Genomic DNA, 18,598 nt, shown 5'->3' on the forward strand with positions numbered 1-18,598 from the left:
TTCCTGCTGATGTGCTCCACTCTTGGCCTCTCACTTCTTACATGCCATCCTCTTTGAAATGTTTAGGTTTTTAAAAGTATGTTTTCATCTTTCCATTTTTCCCAGTCTTTTCCAGTGATTTTCTTTTCCCTTTTACCTCTGTCTCCAAGGATGGTGAGTCCACAACCTCCCTGTTTCTGTGTTAACCACCATATTTTATGTCCAGACTGAGCTGCTGAGCCTATGCTGCATTGTGCTGCTCTTCATCTATGCATCTGTTACAGGCTCCTGGTAGCTGTGGAAAAATAATGAAATATTTCAGATCACACAGAGCTATTTACCCACTTTGGGATGATTGTCTTCTTCAGTATATAAAGAAGTATTTAAAGCATTCTGGAGTTCAGACTGACCCCCATGTCTATTTGTGCTTTAAGTTTGAGCAGCAAAGTATATAATTAATGAAAAACTAGTTAGGCTGCTATATACTGTTGATCCTTAGCCAATGATATGGCAAATTCCCGCTGACGAACTCTGAAGGTATTTCTCTCCTTATATTCGAGTATAGTGATGATGGACAAGTTACCTGTTCCTCTGGTATCAAGGGTAGCAGCAGTAGTGCCTACTCAGCAGAAGTGAAGAGCTGTCCAAGCAAAGAAAACAGATACACAGGTTGGCCTCACATATATAATAGTCCTGGCCAGACAGACTTAAAGTGAAAGACACGTTTACGGATGGGATTGCAAGAGTCCATGTGCCTGACACTATCCAGATTTGGATTATAATGGTTACACACAGATGAGTTAATCTTCTTCACTGCACAACCCGATCATGGCTGAGAGAGAGATGATCTATCTTAAGGGCTTGTCTTTGAATCTCCACCCTGCATTCAGGAGCACTCCACAGGCAAAGCTAACAACCTTGTGCAGATCTCCTATGTGGAAGAGGAGAAGAAATACTTTCATTGACCTCTTGAAATTATGCCAGTTTGGTCAGTGGCTCTCTTCTCAAGTGTAATGGGCTCCCCCAGGTTCACCCTAGTACACCGACTGTGCGTTTCCTTCCTACCGAGTAACGTGTAAATACACCACAAGCTCCACATGTCTCTTAGTTGTGCTGCGAGCCCGGTACCTGCAGCAGCACAGCTTGCTTAGCAAGTTGCCAAGGCTACCCCGAAATCTTTCCCCTCCTCTTCTCTGCTTCCGTGTATCCTTTCCACAGCGTGCGAACGCCAGCGGCTGTAACCTGCGGCAGGGAGGCAGCTGGCAGTGACGGCGGCCACAGAGGAGGAGGCCCTCACCGGAGACACTCTGCCGGCAGCGTTGTGCAGGCTCCCCTTCTCAGTTCACAATTTCTTGGCACCCACAGCCCTGGCTGACTGACTTTTACACGGGCAAAGAATCAGCCCAACAGATGGGCCTGGTGGCAGGCGACCAAGGACGCTGTGAATGCGCGTTGTCTGGGCGTGGGGACTCAAGCTGACAGTCAGGAAAATCCAAATCGCCGCCCGCCACTCAGCCCTGTGACGACAGCGCAGAGATAGGCCCTGAACAGCCAAGTCTGAATGTCTTTCGTAACAGCCCCCTTTGGAGACAGAAGAAGGATGGTAAAAGGGTGTCACGGCTGACGGTGCTCCTGAGGTATCCGGGAAGGAGTGTGGTGGAGAGAAGAGCCAAGAGGAAGAGTGACTGTCACCACCCCCCGTCACCAGACTTTACAGGATATTTTATGTAGGACAAGGCGAGCAGCAGAGAAAGTTTGTCAATTGTCTTATTCCCTTTGAAACAAGGACCAAAATCTCATATGTTACGTTTCAGCTAAATGGCTCGATAACCTTTGGACAGTATGTGGTGACCTCTGCACGTATCGTGTGAGCAGACCAGCCTAGTGAGCCCAGTTACCAAGGAAACGGGTTTTAAACTTGAAACATAGGTAGTTGGGAAGACAAAGAGATTTTGTACTTTTTTTGGAATGCATCTCTTTTCAGATCAGGGAACGTAGAATTTTGCTTTTAAAATCAGCCTCGGTTTGGTAACGGGGCCAGTGGAAAATGTTGCTGCATTGCTGACCCTGGCTCCCTGGTCTAGCAAAAGAGAAAACAGAATACATAAGGGAAGGTCAGTGCACAGCATTGCCTGCTGATTAAAAGAGAGCAAATACAGGTGTTAATTAGGCAAGGACTTCCTTTCTTTGAGGGAACCGATCAATCACATTTTTTCTGTCCTGAAATGAGATTTATTTTTTAACGTAAATCTTTCAAGTCCCAGTGCTCTAGCTTTATGGGAAGAGGAAATTGATCACCACCATTCCCTGACAGAGAGGCACTGAACTGGAAGTATCTTTCTTGCAAAATTTATTCATTAATTCCTTCTCTCAACCTGATTTTGAACTTCTTTGATTAAATGATTGAAATTATTTTCTTCCAAAATTACAATTTGTAGGACAAAATTAATTAAGCCTGGGGCTGAAGAACTGAAAAGTGTGTGCTACTCTTCTTGCTTTGTATGAACTCCTATTCTTAAATAACCACGTGAGAGGCATTGCTGGGCATCTGGCCTCACTGATTCCTCTCCACCTGACCGGCTCTCCAAGCCCGGGCAGTGGTAGGTGGCTGCTCACTGCCCCAGCCATCACTGCCCTCCCTAGAAGCAGCTTCATGCACAGTTGAACGCAGAATCACTCTTTAGCATCTCATTTCACAGCCCCTCTACAATACATAAACTGGCCACGGAGAGATTGAAAAATTGCTTGGTGCATGTAACACAAAGGGAAGGAACTCAGCTAGCTTCATTGTCATCTCGTCATTTAAAAATACAAAAGTTACACCTTCTGTAGGATAGTGCAGTGAAAGTTGTGAAATTATTACTTTCTCACCACTTTATTTGATCAGCCTGTCAGGCCTTATCTACACCGTCAAAAATCTGAATCTTATTTCTTTGCTAAAATAGCACCATCACTTTTGGCAGCAGTGTAATATTAATGCAGATCAAGATCTTCAGTAATTGTTTCTTTTAAATTTTTGTATCCTAACAGTTTAGAAATACCAGGCTTCATTTACTAATTGTCACACTGCATCTACTCCTGTTGCAGGGTCATCAGTGCGGGCAGTGTTGGATTTATCATGTAAATATACCCTTTTAAACAAGGCTGGAGAGAAAGCTTGAAGGAGCAATGACTGGGCTTGATTGCATGCTTAGTTAAAACTATTAGTTAAAGCTATTCTACTAAAGCTTATTCTACTAAAGCTATTCTACTAAAGCTTAGTTAAAGCTATTCTACTGACTGATGGGGCTGCAAAAAATAGCTGCTAGTAAAACTTAGCTTGGAAACAGAAGGAAGAGAGAAAGAGAGAAAGAAAGAGAAAGGGAGAGAGAGAGAAAGGGAGAGAGAGAGAGAAAGAGAAAGAGAGAAAGAGAAAGAGAAAGGGAGAGAAAGAGAAAGAGAAAGGGAGAGAAAGAGAAAGAGAAAGGGAGAGGGAGAGAAAGAGAAAGAGAAAGAGAGAGGGAGAGAAAGAGAAAGAAAGAAGAGAAAGAGAGAAAGAAGAGGGAAAGAGAAAGAGAAAGAGGGAAAGAGGGAAAGAGGGAAAGAAATCCTTAAACCACGAACAGTATATGGTGGTTCATTTTGCAAACGACTACTTTACTCACCAATATATCAATGATGAAAACAAACCTCCCCCACTCCTAGATGAAAAGAAGAGAAAGGAGAAGAGAAAAGAGAAAAGGAAAGGAAAGGAAAGGAAAGGAAAGGAAAGGAAAGGAAAAGGAAAGGAGAAAGGAAAAGGAAAAGGAAAGGAGGAAAGGAAAAGGAAAGGAAAGGAAAGGAAAGGAAAGGAAAGGAAAGGAAAGGAAAGGAAATGAAAGGAAAGGGAAAGGGAAAGGGAAGGGAAGGAAAGGGAAGGGAAGGGAAGGGAAGGGAAGGGAAGGGAAGGGAAGGGAAGGGAAGGAAGGGAAGGAAGGAAGGGGAAAAGGGAAGGGAGAGGGAAGGGAAGGAAAAGGGACAGGGAGGGAAAGGGAAAGGGAAGGGAAGGGAAGAAGGAAGGGAAGGAAGGGAAGGAAGGGAAGGGAGGGAAGGGAAGGGAGGGAAGGAAGGGAAGGGAAGGGAAGGGAAGGGAAGGGAGAAGGGAAGGGAGGGAAAAGGGAAGGGAAGGGAAGGGAAGGGAAGGGAAGGAAGGGAAGGGGAAGAAGGGAAGGGAAGGGAAGGGAAGGGAAGGAAGGTAAGGGAAGGGAAGGGAAGGGAAGGGAAGGGAAGGGAAAAAAAGGGAAGGGAAGGAAATGGGAAGGAAAGGGAAGGGAAGGGAAGGGAAGGAAAGAAAAGGGAAGGGAAAGGGAAAGGGAAAAAGGGAAAGGGAAAGGGAGGGAAAAGGGAAAGGGAAAGGGAAAGGGAAGGGAAAGGGAAGGAAGAAGGGAAGGGAAGGGAAGGAAGGGAAGGGAAGGAAGGGAAGAAGGGAAGGGAAGGGAAGGAAGGAGGGGAAGGGAAGGGAAGGGAAGGGAAGGGAAGGAAGGGAAAGGAAGGAAAGAAAGGAAGGAAAGGAAAGGAAGGAAGGAAAGGAAAGGAAAGGAAGAAAGGAAGGAAAGGAAAGGAAAGGAAAGGAAAGGAAGAAAGGAAAGGAAGGAAAGGAAGGGAAAGGGAAAGGAAAGGAAGGAAAGAAAGGAAAGGAAAAAGGAAAGGAAAAGGAAAGAGGAAAGGAGGAAAGAAAGAAAAAAAAGAAAAAAGAAAAGAGAAAAGAGAAGAAAAGAGAAGAAAAGAAAAAAGAAAAAAGAAAAGAAAAGAAAAAAGAAAAGAAAAGAAAAGAAAAGAAAAGAAAAGAAAAGAAAAGAAAAGAAAAGAAAAGAAAAGAAAAGAAAAGAAAAGAAAAGAAAAGAAAAGAAAAGAAAAGAAAAGAAAAGAAAAGAAAAGAAAAAAGAGGAAAGAAAAAAGAGGAAAGAAAAAAGAGGAAAGTAGGAGGAAAGCAAAATTGCCTACGCAGGGTAAATGACACAAACAAACTAGAACAGGAAAAACACATTAATGAATCTTCTTCTAAGAGGTAAACAAAATGTTGGCTCCTTGCCAGGGAGGAATACATTGACATCAAGCAGGGGATCCCAGAAAGCGCATCAAAGCAGCTAATGAAGCTTCTTTAGTGCTGCACATGAGGCAGATGCAATCTGAGCATTCACTGTGCCATGCATGGGAGCAGAAGCGATCAACTCGCCTGGCAGCGATGTGTGCCCTCATTCCTGACCATGGGGGCTGCAGGAGGCCACTTCCTCCAGCAGCATCCTCAGAGGGATGCACCGAAATACCTCAAGGATGCCATTCTTGTCCTTTCAATGGGGAGAGCACAAAGGCAGAAGGAATCAGACAACGCTGAGTCTGATGCTTCATGACATTCCCCACTTGCTGCCACTCGGTTGAGAGGGAGCAGCTTGAGCTGAGCCCAGCAGGTGATGCATCCCATTAGCTCTCCAGGCCCCAGTGGCTGTGGAGGCCAGCATCTGTTTGCACACTGCTCCTGCACCCACCTATGTAAAGGCTATGGGGTTTCTTGAATAGCGATGCACGCTGCTCTGTTCTTATCTGGAAGGTTTTATTTCTCCCCTTGAAAGGCTCCTGAAGATCCTCAAATGGGAAAGGGAACATGGAAAGTCTTCCTCTTCTTTTGCTCAAGTCAGTCACGTTCCAGAGCCACCTTGCAGATTAATGCATTAAGACAGTGGTTCAAAAAGAGCTTTGCAGAGCGCTCTCCCTCACTAAGTCTCAGTCACAGGGATTAATGTAGTGATTTAAATGCATGCACTAATAGAGGCAGGCGCACAACCAGCAGTCCCAGTTCTGAGGGAGGAAGATGAAGTCTCTAGTGGCTGGCAAAAGTTAGAGGCCGGTCTGAAATTTCTGTTTGCGTTCACAGGACAGTAGATATTCTCCTTGTCAAGCTTCTGTTCTAAAGGACAAATGAAATAGTTGCCTACTCATCAGCTAAATAAAAGCAAACAACCTCCCCAAATCCATGTTAATCTGTACACTGACATCTGTCAAGCTATATTTGACTGCACACACAACTTGTGATTTCTTGTGTAGCATCAAGTATAATTAGGCCCCTAGCACAGTATCCACTGATAAAAATCCAGTGCTGCTTCTGCAGAAGATAAGAACTGGAGAGTTTAGATGAACAGCATGGAAGAACTCTACCCACAAAGCAACAACACACCCCACACACTGAGAAGGTACGTAGCTACTTTATACATAAAATTGAGGAACACTGCAGTGTGAAACAACAGAATTGCTGGAGCTTCTGATTTGCAGTAGAACAAGTAGTTCAGTGGCTGGACAGTCTAAAGGCAAGTCCAAACATAACTGACGTTCTTCTAACTATGCCTCCTGGATGTTTCTCCTAAGCTGTATTTCTGTAAATGAAGAGCAAAGATCACAGATATAACCCAGCGATGGATCCTCCAGGTACATCACATAAGAAATGTGCTTGGTATGGTAACTAAGAAGACTGCAGGTTTGCAAACTGAAAATTATGGTGTCCTGAATTTCTTCGCAGTGCAGTTTTTCTGTGTTTGAAGGCATTAGACTACAGCTGCTCAATTAGAAATCTCATTGTCTTTCTTACTTTAGAGCAGGGAAATCATGGGGTTTGTTACCTTCACAGAAATACAAAGTCAATAAAGTAATTAAATGTTTTATAATATAAAAGTATTTCCTTTGAAATAGTAGAGCCATTATTTGATAAAAATAGTATAGAATCCAGCACTGGCGTATTAATCACACTGCATTGAAGGCAGAGAAGAAAAGCATTATTCCTCTTTTGTCAAGTCTATTGCTAAGGAAAGACTATCCTCAAAGTAGAAACACTTCAATATTTGTTCTTTAGATAAATAAGATGAAATTTTAACCTTTACTCTTCTGAAACCCTTAGAGAAACATTCAGTTACCTGGATCTGAAATTAATATTGGATTGCTTTATTGATTCATTGGCTAAAGACACAGGTTGGCCCTGGAAATTCCTCTCTGCTCGCATTGACACATTGAGCAGGAACAACAACAACAAAAAAGTCATTTAAAAGCAGTTTAGCCTTGAGAAAATGGACAGTCATTGTGGGGTTTGGCATTCTAGCAAAAAAAAAAAAAGTTCTTGTATCCCACTTAAGAATCAAGATGCTTATATAGAACAACTTGATAGACATGATAAATAACTGACTACAATTACACTACTTGAAGTACTGCTCAAGGGCAAGACAAACATAGAAAATCCTTCACAAGACATAAGGTGTAAAAAAAATATCAAAAACACATAAATAACCTCTCACCTCTGAGTCAGAGCTTCACGTACAGTAAATCACCATGAAAGCAATGGTGGCATATTCCTAATCTGCGGTCACCCAGACCGTGGCCCCGGGGTTTATCTTTGTGCAACAGCTTGTAATATTTAGCCTGAAAACTGGCAGCACTAAAAGGACAATGGGTGGGTATTGGGTATGTTGTAGGTGACCCGGGTGATCCTACTACGGGTGAGCTCAGTGCAAATTTATTTCCCAGCCTTAGTGTTTAAACTCTGATCCCATGGCAAGTGCAAGGTAATTTGAGGTAATCACTGCTCCACAGGGAAGGGGTAAACACCTCACAGCTATCACGGGTAAGATTAAGTAAAATGGTAAATATGGCGGTACAGTTGCTGTATCTCTTATTCCTTCCTCCCTTTATCTCCGTAATTTGTTTAAGTATATCCACATTCATTTGAACCACGACAAGTTCATGTAGGTTTATCATGCAGCTGAAGTAACGACGTAATACACCATCTCACATTTTCCGGTCCTTTTGCAGGATGAGAACACTTGTCGGAAAGGTTTGATGAGAATAGGCTGCTTTGTCATGCCGACCAGCTTCAACCCTTATGCCTGAGGAGCATGGGGAGCCCTGCTCTGCCCCAGAGCATCCTTGGTGTGGTGGTTTTACTCAGCTGGGCAACTGAGCTCCACCATAGCCACTCTCTAACTCCCCGTCCTCAAAGGAAAAGGGGGAGAAAATACGATGAAAAGGGTTCAAGGGTTGAGATAAGGGCAGGAAGATCACTCAACAATTATCGTCACAGGCAAAACAGACTCAACATAGGGAGATTAATAAAATTTATTACCTATTACTAACAAGCTAGAGAAGTGAGAAACAATATAAAATAAAAAAATAAATAAAACACCTTCCTCCCACCACCCTCTTCCACCTCCTTCCCCCGAGTGGCGCAGGGGAACGGGGAATGGGGGCTGCGGTCAGTCCCTAACACTTCGTCTCCACCGCTCCTTCACGGTCACTCTCTGCCCCTGCTCCACGCGGGGTCCCTCCCACGGGATGCCGTCCTTCCCGAACTGAGCGTGTGGGGGCTGCCCACAGGCAGCAGCTCTTCAAGAACTGCTCCCACATGGCTCCGTACCATGGGGTCTGTTGGTCAGGAGCAAACTGCTCCAAAACAGGTCCTCCACAGGCTGCAGCTCCGGCCCGGGGCCTGCTCCTGCGGGGGCTCTCCATGGGCCGCAGCCTCCTCCAGGCCACATCCACCTGCTCCACCGGGGGCTCCTCCACGGGCTGCAGCGTGGAGATCTGCTCCGTGTGGGACCCATGGGCTGCAGGGGGACAGCCTGCTCCACCAGGGGCCTCTCCACAGGCCACAGGGGAACTGCTGCTGTGTGCCTGGGGCACCTCCTGCCCTCCTTCTGCTCTCACCTTGGGGGCTGCAGGGCTGGGTCTCACTCCTCTCTCTCAGCTGCTGTTGCATAGGAGTCTTTTTCCCCCTTTCTTAAATCTGCTCTCACAGAGGCACAATAAACATCGCTTATTGGCTCAGCTCTAGCCAGCGACCGGTCCCTTTGGAGACAGCTGAAACTGGACCTTATCTGACAGGGGGCAGCTTCTGGATTCTTCTCAGAGGCCACCCCTGCAGCCCCCTGCTACCAAAACTTTGCCATGTAAACCCAATACTCTTGGCAAACGGGAATTGTCAGTCTTCTGTAACAGGCAGGAAGGTACATCTTCCTGGAAGTATTGGTGTCTCCTGATACAAAAAGATATTGCCCACAACTCTGAGAGAAGTCAGTCACAGTGTTGCTCCGTTTTTTGTTGTTGTTGTTTCTGTTTTGTTTTGTTTTGGATGAAATTATGATGTTGAATGAGGAGTTTCATCTGCTGCTGGATAAGAGCACTCTTGAGCAAATGATCTGTTTGTATTTAGAGTAACCAGCCTCACCAGTTCCTTTCTCTTCAACACCTGTCTCTAAATCAGGTCAATTGCCAGTAAAAGGCCGATGTTACAGATTTTTTTTTTCCTAGTAGTAACTGTTCTGCCAACTAGTATCATCATGTGTTGTAGCACTGCCTATTTAGACTGTACCTGTGAAGCCCTCATGGGGAACACCTGGGAGACCTTTCCACAGCCATTTAAGTGTACAGTTTTGTACAAAATGGCATTATGCCTGGGTGAGAGGAAATTTTTTAATGGAACTAGGAGCATTGGGACATGACTAATAGACTAATACTAACTCTGCTGCTTTAGGTCAGACATTTCAAACAAAAATATAATGATTTCAGATGTAGTGAATTCATCCCTTTATCTTGAATAAGGGTACACTGTAAGTCCTTCATTTTAAGAAAATCAGTGTAATAAGATCTAAGTCTGGACCTTCTTGCTTACGCAAAATTTCTAATGTTGGAGTTGTCTAAAGTAAAGTGGTAATCCTGGACACTCACCTCCATAACAAAGTTTACTCAGGCGAACGAATGAATGGGAAAATAATAACTGTACTGTTGGATACACCCACATTTTCAGACAGGATCCCTTCTTAATGAGAAGGAAAACTACTTTTAGAAGCAGCAGCATAAATTTCAAAGGTTGACACAGAATAGTATTTTAATGTTAATTCCTGTCAAATGTGGGAGTTTAATTTTACCAGTCCATCTGCAGTGAGCATGATTACAAGTACGAGAATCCTGTTCCTTTATCTAGATCCAATGATATTCACATTAATGGATGTTTCAAGGTGTGTCTAATTCCATCCTCTGCCTCCTCCACTTAGAATATGTAAACACAGCCTGATGTTTATTTCTCCTACCTTGTGTAAGAGCTAATATTTTGGCAGTAGGGCTCATCATCTTCTAGACATACCTTCTACATTCACTTTAGCACTTACTGATGCATTTTATGATTATGTGAATTACTCACTTTCAGCAGGGGGGAAGAGAAGATGTGAAGATAACCTGTGAAGAAATACCCAGGATCAAGCAAACATTTCAAAAACTTTTGAAAGCCACACATTCAACATGTGACACAGTGTTGCCTAATGATATGAAAAAAATGATGAGGCCATAGCTCATATGTAGCAATGTTATGTGTCATATCCATCCCACAGGCCAGTTATCCCATCCCTCTTTTAAACAGTATAAAACATATGTTTAGTCTGATATATTGATTAAACACATAATAACAACAACAAAACAATAGGGATCTGTATTTTCAGAAGTGGATGGTGATATTTTCTGTCCCTATTATTTTGGTAGGCTGTTGGGATACTTCAAAGAAGCCTGTTTTCAGGAGTCGGTTCCAACTAAATGTCACAAATTGTACCCTTAAATAAGAAATACCTATCATCAACTGTAAGCTAAATATTTAGGGTTCCTAGAAAGCCAATCACCCATTCATTAACATAACTTTTGTTTGCATACCCTTTCAGAGACTCCTGTCACCCAGAAAAAGTCAGGTGCAAAGGTGGTTCTTACAGTGTATCTTGGTGTCTGTGCAAGAGCTAACTGAAGTTCCTCAAGATGGAAAGCTGTCTGGGAATGACTGAAGAAGTGCTAATACACTGAAAGATTTGGTAGGTTGTTTGCATCCCAGAGAGCAGGAAGGCTTGCATCTTTGGCCAAGTCTATTCACTTTGTGCTATTCGGCAATGGCTCTTCAAAGAGCAGAGGCTGAACTGCATTTCCTCACTCAGAATAATCACAAATGAGTACAGAATTCATACACCTGAGACCTGAACCCTTCCTTCTTTCCCATGAACAGGAAAAAAAAGTGGAACAGTAGAAACAGGTGTTGAAGAAGGCAACTTGCTCGATGTGTGTTTGTTATTTAAAGGCTGTTGCAAGGCGATGCCTTTCATAGTACTGTCCAGCAGAGAAGAAGATAGTTTTGGATAGCTGTGTTTCTCCAGAGCTATGTTGTAGGCTAAAGCAATTGCTCTTTCTCTTGAAGGGTGTAGGTACTGTAAGATCCACAAGGTCCCCCTATTCTGTCTCCTCTAGCTAAGCCTACAGCAGAGGCAGTCGTGACAGACAACAATGAACTAAATGTTCTCTCTTGGGCAGCACACACATTATCAGTGATTTATGTCTGCATTCTGTGACTTACATGGATGCTCCAGCAGCCACATGATGATTTTACCACAGCAACAGACAGCATTGCTCTTTCCATTCGAGCCGCTTTCAGAGAAAGAACCTGAGCTTGCCACAGCAAGCCAGGGTTTTTGTCCTTTTAAAACAAGGTTGTATTAATATGGTCTTCCAAATATACCCCAAACGCAAGGTAACCATGAAAATACCAGCCCATTTAGTGGTAGATGTTGCCATATATAATGTAACATATATATAACATACATAACATTCTGACTGAATTTCATTCCAATTGACTTTAGATGTGGTGCATTGGGAGATGATGTCTTCTTTGTGTGATCAACAAAGGTGTGTCATTCAGACACTCCTCAATTTAAGTGAAGGAGATCTCAGCTGTGAAAGAGAGATCAGGCTTTTTATCAGCGTACTGTCATCCCCTTGTCACCACAATCCTTGTCGTCAGTCAGTGAGCATCACACCACCGGGCATTTACGTGAATGCAAGGAACGCTGAAAAAGAATCATAGGTTAAGCAACCCTACTACTGACCAAGAGCAAATTTGGCTACAGTGACCCCATGGCATCCCTGACTGTGCCCCAAAGCCCCAGCACAGAAGCCAGAAGATTAGGAAACCTGCACAGCGCATTAGGCTCCTCCTATTCACCTTGTACCAGTATAAGTGACTATATTGTATGTATAGGGCAAGCGTGTTCCCTCTAAACAAACTGCGAGAGAGACTCGCTTAGTCATCTGTTGGGATGAGAGCTTTCTAAACTGGAATTAAAAATATAAACTTTGCCTTTATAACACAGATTACTTTATTACTAAGAAAAAAAAGATTTAAAATGATTTCATGATTTTTTGCGTGTTGTATGTGTTAAAAGAAAGTAAGTATGCACAGAGCAGTAAGATTTATTCAGAGAATGTTTTTCACTTTAAAAGAGAAAAAAAATGATTATTATATAAACAACCTCCCCCCCCCCAAAAAAAAAAAAAAAAAACAACACACCACTCCTAGAGAAAAAAGGCGCACAAATACTTTACTCCTTTCATAAATAATGTATTTTATTGCATATGGCTATTAAGGAGAGCATCCATGATCAATACAGACTAAATACAATACACTACTCTAGTTCCATTTATTCTGGTCTCCAGCAGCATCACATTTATCCTTATATACAGCGTGTACATTGGAAGACACAGCAAGATAAGTTAAGTCTCTTGTCATATCACAATAGCAAGAAATATATTTAACATCTTGATATCCAGAAACAATACGTACCCAAAAAGAAAACACTGCTTAATAACTGTTAAGGTTATATAGCAAAAAATATTTTAAATTTAAGGTAAGTCAGGCAAAATGTACAAAGACCCAATATACATTGTGAATTTTTAGCAAACATAACATTTATACATTTTGGTTCCATTCTGTAAACTAAATTAAGAATGTAAGTATTGCATATGCCTTTGCGAAATATACAGGATAGAGAAGAATTGACTATATTGTCAAGTTTTTGTTTTGAAGTTGCTGTATGCATTTTAGCCATTTATTTTAGTGGCATGATTTCCTAATCAGTACAGAGGGCTCCTTCAAAATAGAAGTTCAAAATATTGTATTCAGCAGGTACCACGCTCAGTGCTATGGGGAGGTTCAGACAGAAAATGTCAACAACGGTATTTGCTTTTTCGGTTCCAGAATTGAACAAGCAGCATTTTAGAATGTTTTCGAACCATTTATAGTATTATTATTACTGAAAAAAAAAAACTCAGATTAGATATTTAAATTGATTTTAGATCTAATATTGTATTAACCTATGCATTGCTGTGATTTAAGACCCCCAAAATTACACTGAAAAATAAAGTGTTTCAAGGGGTAAGGAAGGAATTAGTTTACATTCATCTTTGTCTTGTAATACAATCCTCAGTTCTAAAAATTCAGCATGTAAGCAGGAAGACCACATTGTCATTCATTTGTAAGACATTGACTCTCGTCTTCCTCAGAAAAAAAATCCAAAATGATAATGCGTTGTTAATAGTGATGTACAGGTCCCACCTAGCACAATGATTTTCAAAAAAATAAGTCTCACATAACTCAAATAACTTAGTAATACTTACATGTCTATCAGAGCAGGCACTGGGGAGGTACCATTAAAACGTATATGAACTCTTCAACAAGTTTATCAAAGGAGAAACAAGGTGGCATGACATTCTGCTAGTCTGGAGCATCAGCTGTATATGACATGTGACCATAGCCACCACATCACTTGTATTTTCAGACTACTTGAAACGTGATGCACAAGTAGTCTTGAAAATAACTCTGGATAAGCGACTGCAGTGTTTCTTCTTTCCCTGTAATAATGCCTGTAGCTGCAATGATGCTTTTCTGGTAGAAGGCAAATATTAGGACTTCCTAGATGGCAAAATAATACTGTGTTAATATTAGCGCCTGAACCTGTCCGATACCCACTATCATCCCTGCATTCCTAGCATGCCTACGTAGATTTTTGGTTACAAGAAACGCAGCTAAGAACAGGGTTAAACTGACAAAAGTGAGCTTGTAGATAGGAGAAAAGGCTTTTGCAATCTGAAGTACCTACATCAACACCTACATAAAGAGGATTAAACAAGTGTGTCGAAGGTAAAGAGAGATACCCCCAATACAGTTTGATGTTTTTTAACTTATGTCACTTCGGTTACACATTTTTGTTTTTCAGCTACTCTAAATCCTCTGTCCAAGTCCGATCCACAGAGTTTCATCCCGTCTTAGACTTTCCAGTGCCCTCACCAGGCTCCGTCTGAGAAGCAAGCTCTGCAGCTGGCGATGGAGAAGCAGGCAGCAGCTGTATGCGTTACAAGTTCAGTAAGGCTGGCGACCGCTCTTGAGAGAGACTCAGCATAGAGATAAAGGAGGTCCTGTCGTACACCAAACACCGCAAATCCGGCTTTACTTTGAACTGAGGTAGGTAGTACTGTGATAGGCTTGAAATTATGCCAGTAAATACCAGATCTGACTGCTTCAGCAGGTGCCACAGAATCCCCTAATATGCCAAAGGATAAACATAGTTTGTCTTTGCAGAAAAAGGAAATGAAGGCATTGGCCGTTAGTTAAAGAGGCCGGCAGAAAAGTTCCTACTGTCTAAAGAACATCTCCAACTCCTGCCAAAACAGCAGCAAAATGATAGTGTAGATGCCATTGACAGGACGTGAGTTGGGCAGGTTGCTTTCCCTTCCTCGCTGATTCGCTGTACGGTTTAGTCCACAACAGTTTGAAAGTTAAGTAACTGTCTGGACCAACAATGACAACAACAAAAAGTAAACCTTAAGCAGCTTTAGTTAAAAAACAAACAACAACAACAAAACAAAACGAAACAAAAAACCATGTATGCTGAGCAGCTTCTTTGAATGTTGTACTGTTGTTTGAGGTCATGGTGATAAAACTAACTCCTTCACTCTGAAAAGAAAAATGAAAGAGAGTCAGTAACAGCTGCAACAAAAATCATATTGATGATTAATACAACACAAAAAATACCATATAGAGATTATTCAGAAGGGTGTTTCATGGAAAAAAAGGTACGTAATAACTGCTATTCTGTTTGCATACATCATAAGGCATTATGGAGGCAACAAAAGGAGCTCTTTCCAACCCCACGCCATGTTCCTTGTGTAGGACTTCCCTGCTGCAGCTCCTCAAACCAGCAAAACACAGGAGGCAGAACCAGCTAGAAAACACGTCACGAAATCCCCCCAGCTCAATTTGTGACCCTCACTGTTTTGTAACAATAGTAAGAAAAGGTATTGCATAAAGTAGGTACAAATTCAAGTGTTGTTTTAACTGTCTGGCTGTTATCAAAAGCTGTCCAGTTCCAGACATTAAAAACAGGAGTTTCTTGAGACTGTTTTAACTTTAGGGAAAGAGTCTTCCAAAAACGTAAGCAAAGAAAGGCCCTTGTTCTAATTTAGTTATTTGATTTAATATTATTCCACAATTAACAAAATGAGTATGTTGGCAAATGGATGGAATCCTCTTCAGATTACTGTCTACAGAACTGCTTTAAACAACGAAGGTGAATTACGCAGTAACATAGAAACTGATTACGAAGTGACCCATCCTATTTTAAAGAACCCAGCTGACTCCTCTCTTTTTTTACTGCAAAGAATGAATGGAGAAGATATGCCAGCACCATAAATAGATATCATATTGATTAACTCACAACATTAAGGTCATTTGTTAACATGGTCATTAAAAATCAAATTTCCTCAATTTGTTGTTTATTGATAGTTTTCCAATTTGCTATAATTTTTATAAAGCAGCAATGTAAAAACAGTAGTGATCAAAACACCAAGACAGTAAATTTTACATGAAAGAACACTGACACCTTATTTTGAAAGGTGCTAAGTGGTATAGCCCAATACAATCCCAGGCTGCAACACTACATTACTCTTAAGTACTATTAATATTATCTAGTTTATCTAGTTGTTTAAAGCAATTTTGTTGTTGTATGTTGCTGTACCCAAGTTTACAAGTTAGAAGAAAACTCTAGTTTGAAGACATATGTCAAAAGTTTTCTTAGAAGCTGACGCTTCTGGGATTTTCACTCTGGGAACTAACATTGTTACCTTGAAAAGCCATAGCCCTTTAATTTCGACTGTATGTATACAGTCAGTATTTGCTTTGGGACCACTATGAATTATATATGACCCCTGGATGTCAAAGTGCTTATCTGTGCAAGTTTCACTACACATGAGCTTCTAATAAACCAATACAAAGGCTTTTCTTCAAGTCTATACAAAAAACACAGGTTGACATATCTTGGCACATATGTGAGAATTACTAAATTGCTATTGAATCGCTCAGAGCTAAGGTTTGCTTAAGGAATAAGTACTGTCGAAGTCAATTGGAACTGCTGTATGATCAGTTACTTAGGATGTTACTTAGGATTTAGTTTACTGACACAGCCTGAGATGAATTAATAGCTTGCCAAGAACAAAAAGAAAGTACCTCATTGCCCGCAACCACTGCCATTTATTCGGTACCACTTTTCTGATCTGACACTAAGTCAATTCTAGCCATTCAGACTTCAGAAGAAGAGCTTTTTTTTCCCCATCCCCAAACTAATAACCTGAATTGGCTTATGATACAATTAAGGAAGCCCCAAAACTGCCAGTAGGACAGAATTAGAAGTAGCACTCAGATACATAGGATGAAATAGGAGCTGAGGGAGTAGGAGGGAAGCTGAGATGGAAAGAGGACATGGAAAGCCTAGAAGAACAGCAAGGTTTGTCATTTTTGCTGGTTGTGAGCTGTAAATCCAGCTGCTACGGATACTGAAGATCCCATAAAATGAAACCATACCCTAGAGGGTTTTGTAAACTTTGAATCTGGAGTTGGGAACCAAAAGAAAGCAACTGGCCTGGCAGTCATCATCTATTCCAGCAAGGCTATGAAGGAGAACAAGGGCAGTATGGGTGGCTCTCAGGAAGGAGCAGAGATCCCTTGTTTGAGGAAGCTGCCTAGCAATCCTCTTTGTTCTGACTTTTATTCGGGGAAGCAGGATGCATGCATACCATAGAATCATTTAGGTTGGAAAAAACCTCTAAGATATCTGGTCAAATCTTTAAATGTAGGCATACATGCAAGTGCTTAAAGATATGCACTGATTCTGTGCAATTGCTTTCCTTCAAATGTAAACTAACACAACAGCTAAGTTTAAGTTACCATTGCATCAGAGTGATAGGTAAAGTCCAATATTTTTTTTTTTAATAGATAAATTTTAAAATAATTTATTCAGACAGGGAAATCAGAGAAGGAAACTTTTGTACTTGAAGAACTTTTGAAACTTGTGCAAAGACAACAGGCAAAAATGTTTCGAGAAGTATGTCTGCCTAGGGTGGCCACCAGGAAGGATTGATCGTTAGCTACTGAGTAAATCTGCGATTGCTCTCAATTGCTCTTGCAATACAACAGGTACTTTCCAGCCAGAATTCAATTGGAGCAGGTGGGGTGGTCTGTGTTAGAGCACTCCCAAACTTGGTTCACAGAGCTTTACACGGATATTTACATCAATATCACTACTATTATTGCTATTATTTATTTATTTTACTTCAGCCATTAATATCTTATACTTATTTCAAGTCCCAGGTCAACACTGCTCTTAGATTAATCTATCACTGCAAGTCAAACCAGTGAACATCACCTTTACCCTGGGACTAAACAGAATTCCCAAAGGACATGAATATATTATTTGATAACCTTATTCCCCCTGGGTACACACAAATCACAATACAAAGAGCAGCACTGTTTTGATGCTTAAGTTCCCTTTTGGTTTTGAGTTTTGTTACAAAAAACCTCCATGCTAGCTGCTGGGTTTCCACAACTACCTCATGTCAGCTGATTCCACCAGTGCTTCCTGGGGAATAAATCAGATAATAAAATACACAAAAATTGCTCAGAAATGACCAAATGCTCAAAGATTTTCTAAATATACTGTCAATAGAATACAGTGGTTAATTGATTAAAGAAGATCTCATCTTTTTATTAATTTTCAAAGTCAGTAACTAATTAGCAAAAATTTTCATAATCCCTAAAAATAATTCTCTTCTGCTAACAAGCACAAAAGACAGAAACTGCTACTCGTGTGGCTCGTGGCACAACACCGTGCTGGTTATTCATCACCAGTCAATTTGTTCAAGTGGCAGTGCGACCATCAGAGCAGATAAAGCGCAGGTCAGAGAGCCCCCAGCGCTGCTGCGGGCTTGTGCCCTGACTCCAGGCGAATGGCTCCCTGGCTTTGTCCCTTTGTCTCCCCTCCCCACATTGCCTGCCAAATCAATTAAGGCTCTGATCCCGCTAACTAACTTTTCCTGGAAGAGCAATCCTATTGATATAGCCGAATCCCAAGGTTAACAACGGGGACGTTTGTAGGCTGCAGGCCAAGCCATTAGACAGCACGGCCCGAGGACCTGGATTCCACCTGCAAAATACATGGCAGAAGCCAAATCCTGACCTAGCTCCGACTCTCATTAAGCAATTTAAGGAGCAATATACTTAATAAAAAGCACAGAGGTAACCCTGCTAAAGATAACAGAACAGCTTTTGTGTTTAGTTGTGGGTCTCCACCAGTAATTCCAGGGAATTCAGCGAGAATGCTCCTACCAAATAAAGCAGAGCTTGGCCATTGTCACAAGAAAATGTTTCCATCGGAGCTTAAACATTTGCCTTAACAGCACTTCACAGGAAAACAAAGTAGTATGCTCTAGCAAT

General features: G+C 41.6%; 1 protein-coding gene across 1 annotated transcript in view; it reads right to left on the reverse strand.

Moving 5' to 3' along the window:
• Nucleotides 1-12,381: 12,381 nt before the first annotated feature.
• Nucleotides 12,382-18,598, reverse strand: part of IRS2 (insulin receptor substrate 2) — a 30,506-nt gene continuing 24,289 nt past the window's right edge. The window contains 1 exon segment of the mRNA XM_040536920.1: nucleotides 12,382-14,788. Within this exon segment, the coding sequence (XP_040392854.1) occupies nucleotides 14,784-14,788 (5 nt within the window). The 3' untranslated portion in view covers nucleotides 12,382-14,783.

Source organism: Cygnus olor, chromosome 1 (assembly GCF_009769625.2).
Source record: "Cygnus olor isolate bCygOlo1 chromosome 1, bCygOlo1.pri.v2, whole genome shotgun sequence".
NCBI classification, from domain to species: Eukaryota; Metazoa; Chordata; class Aves; order Anseriformes; family Anatidae; genus Cygnus; species Cygnus olor.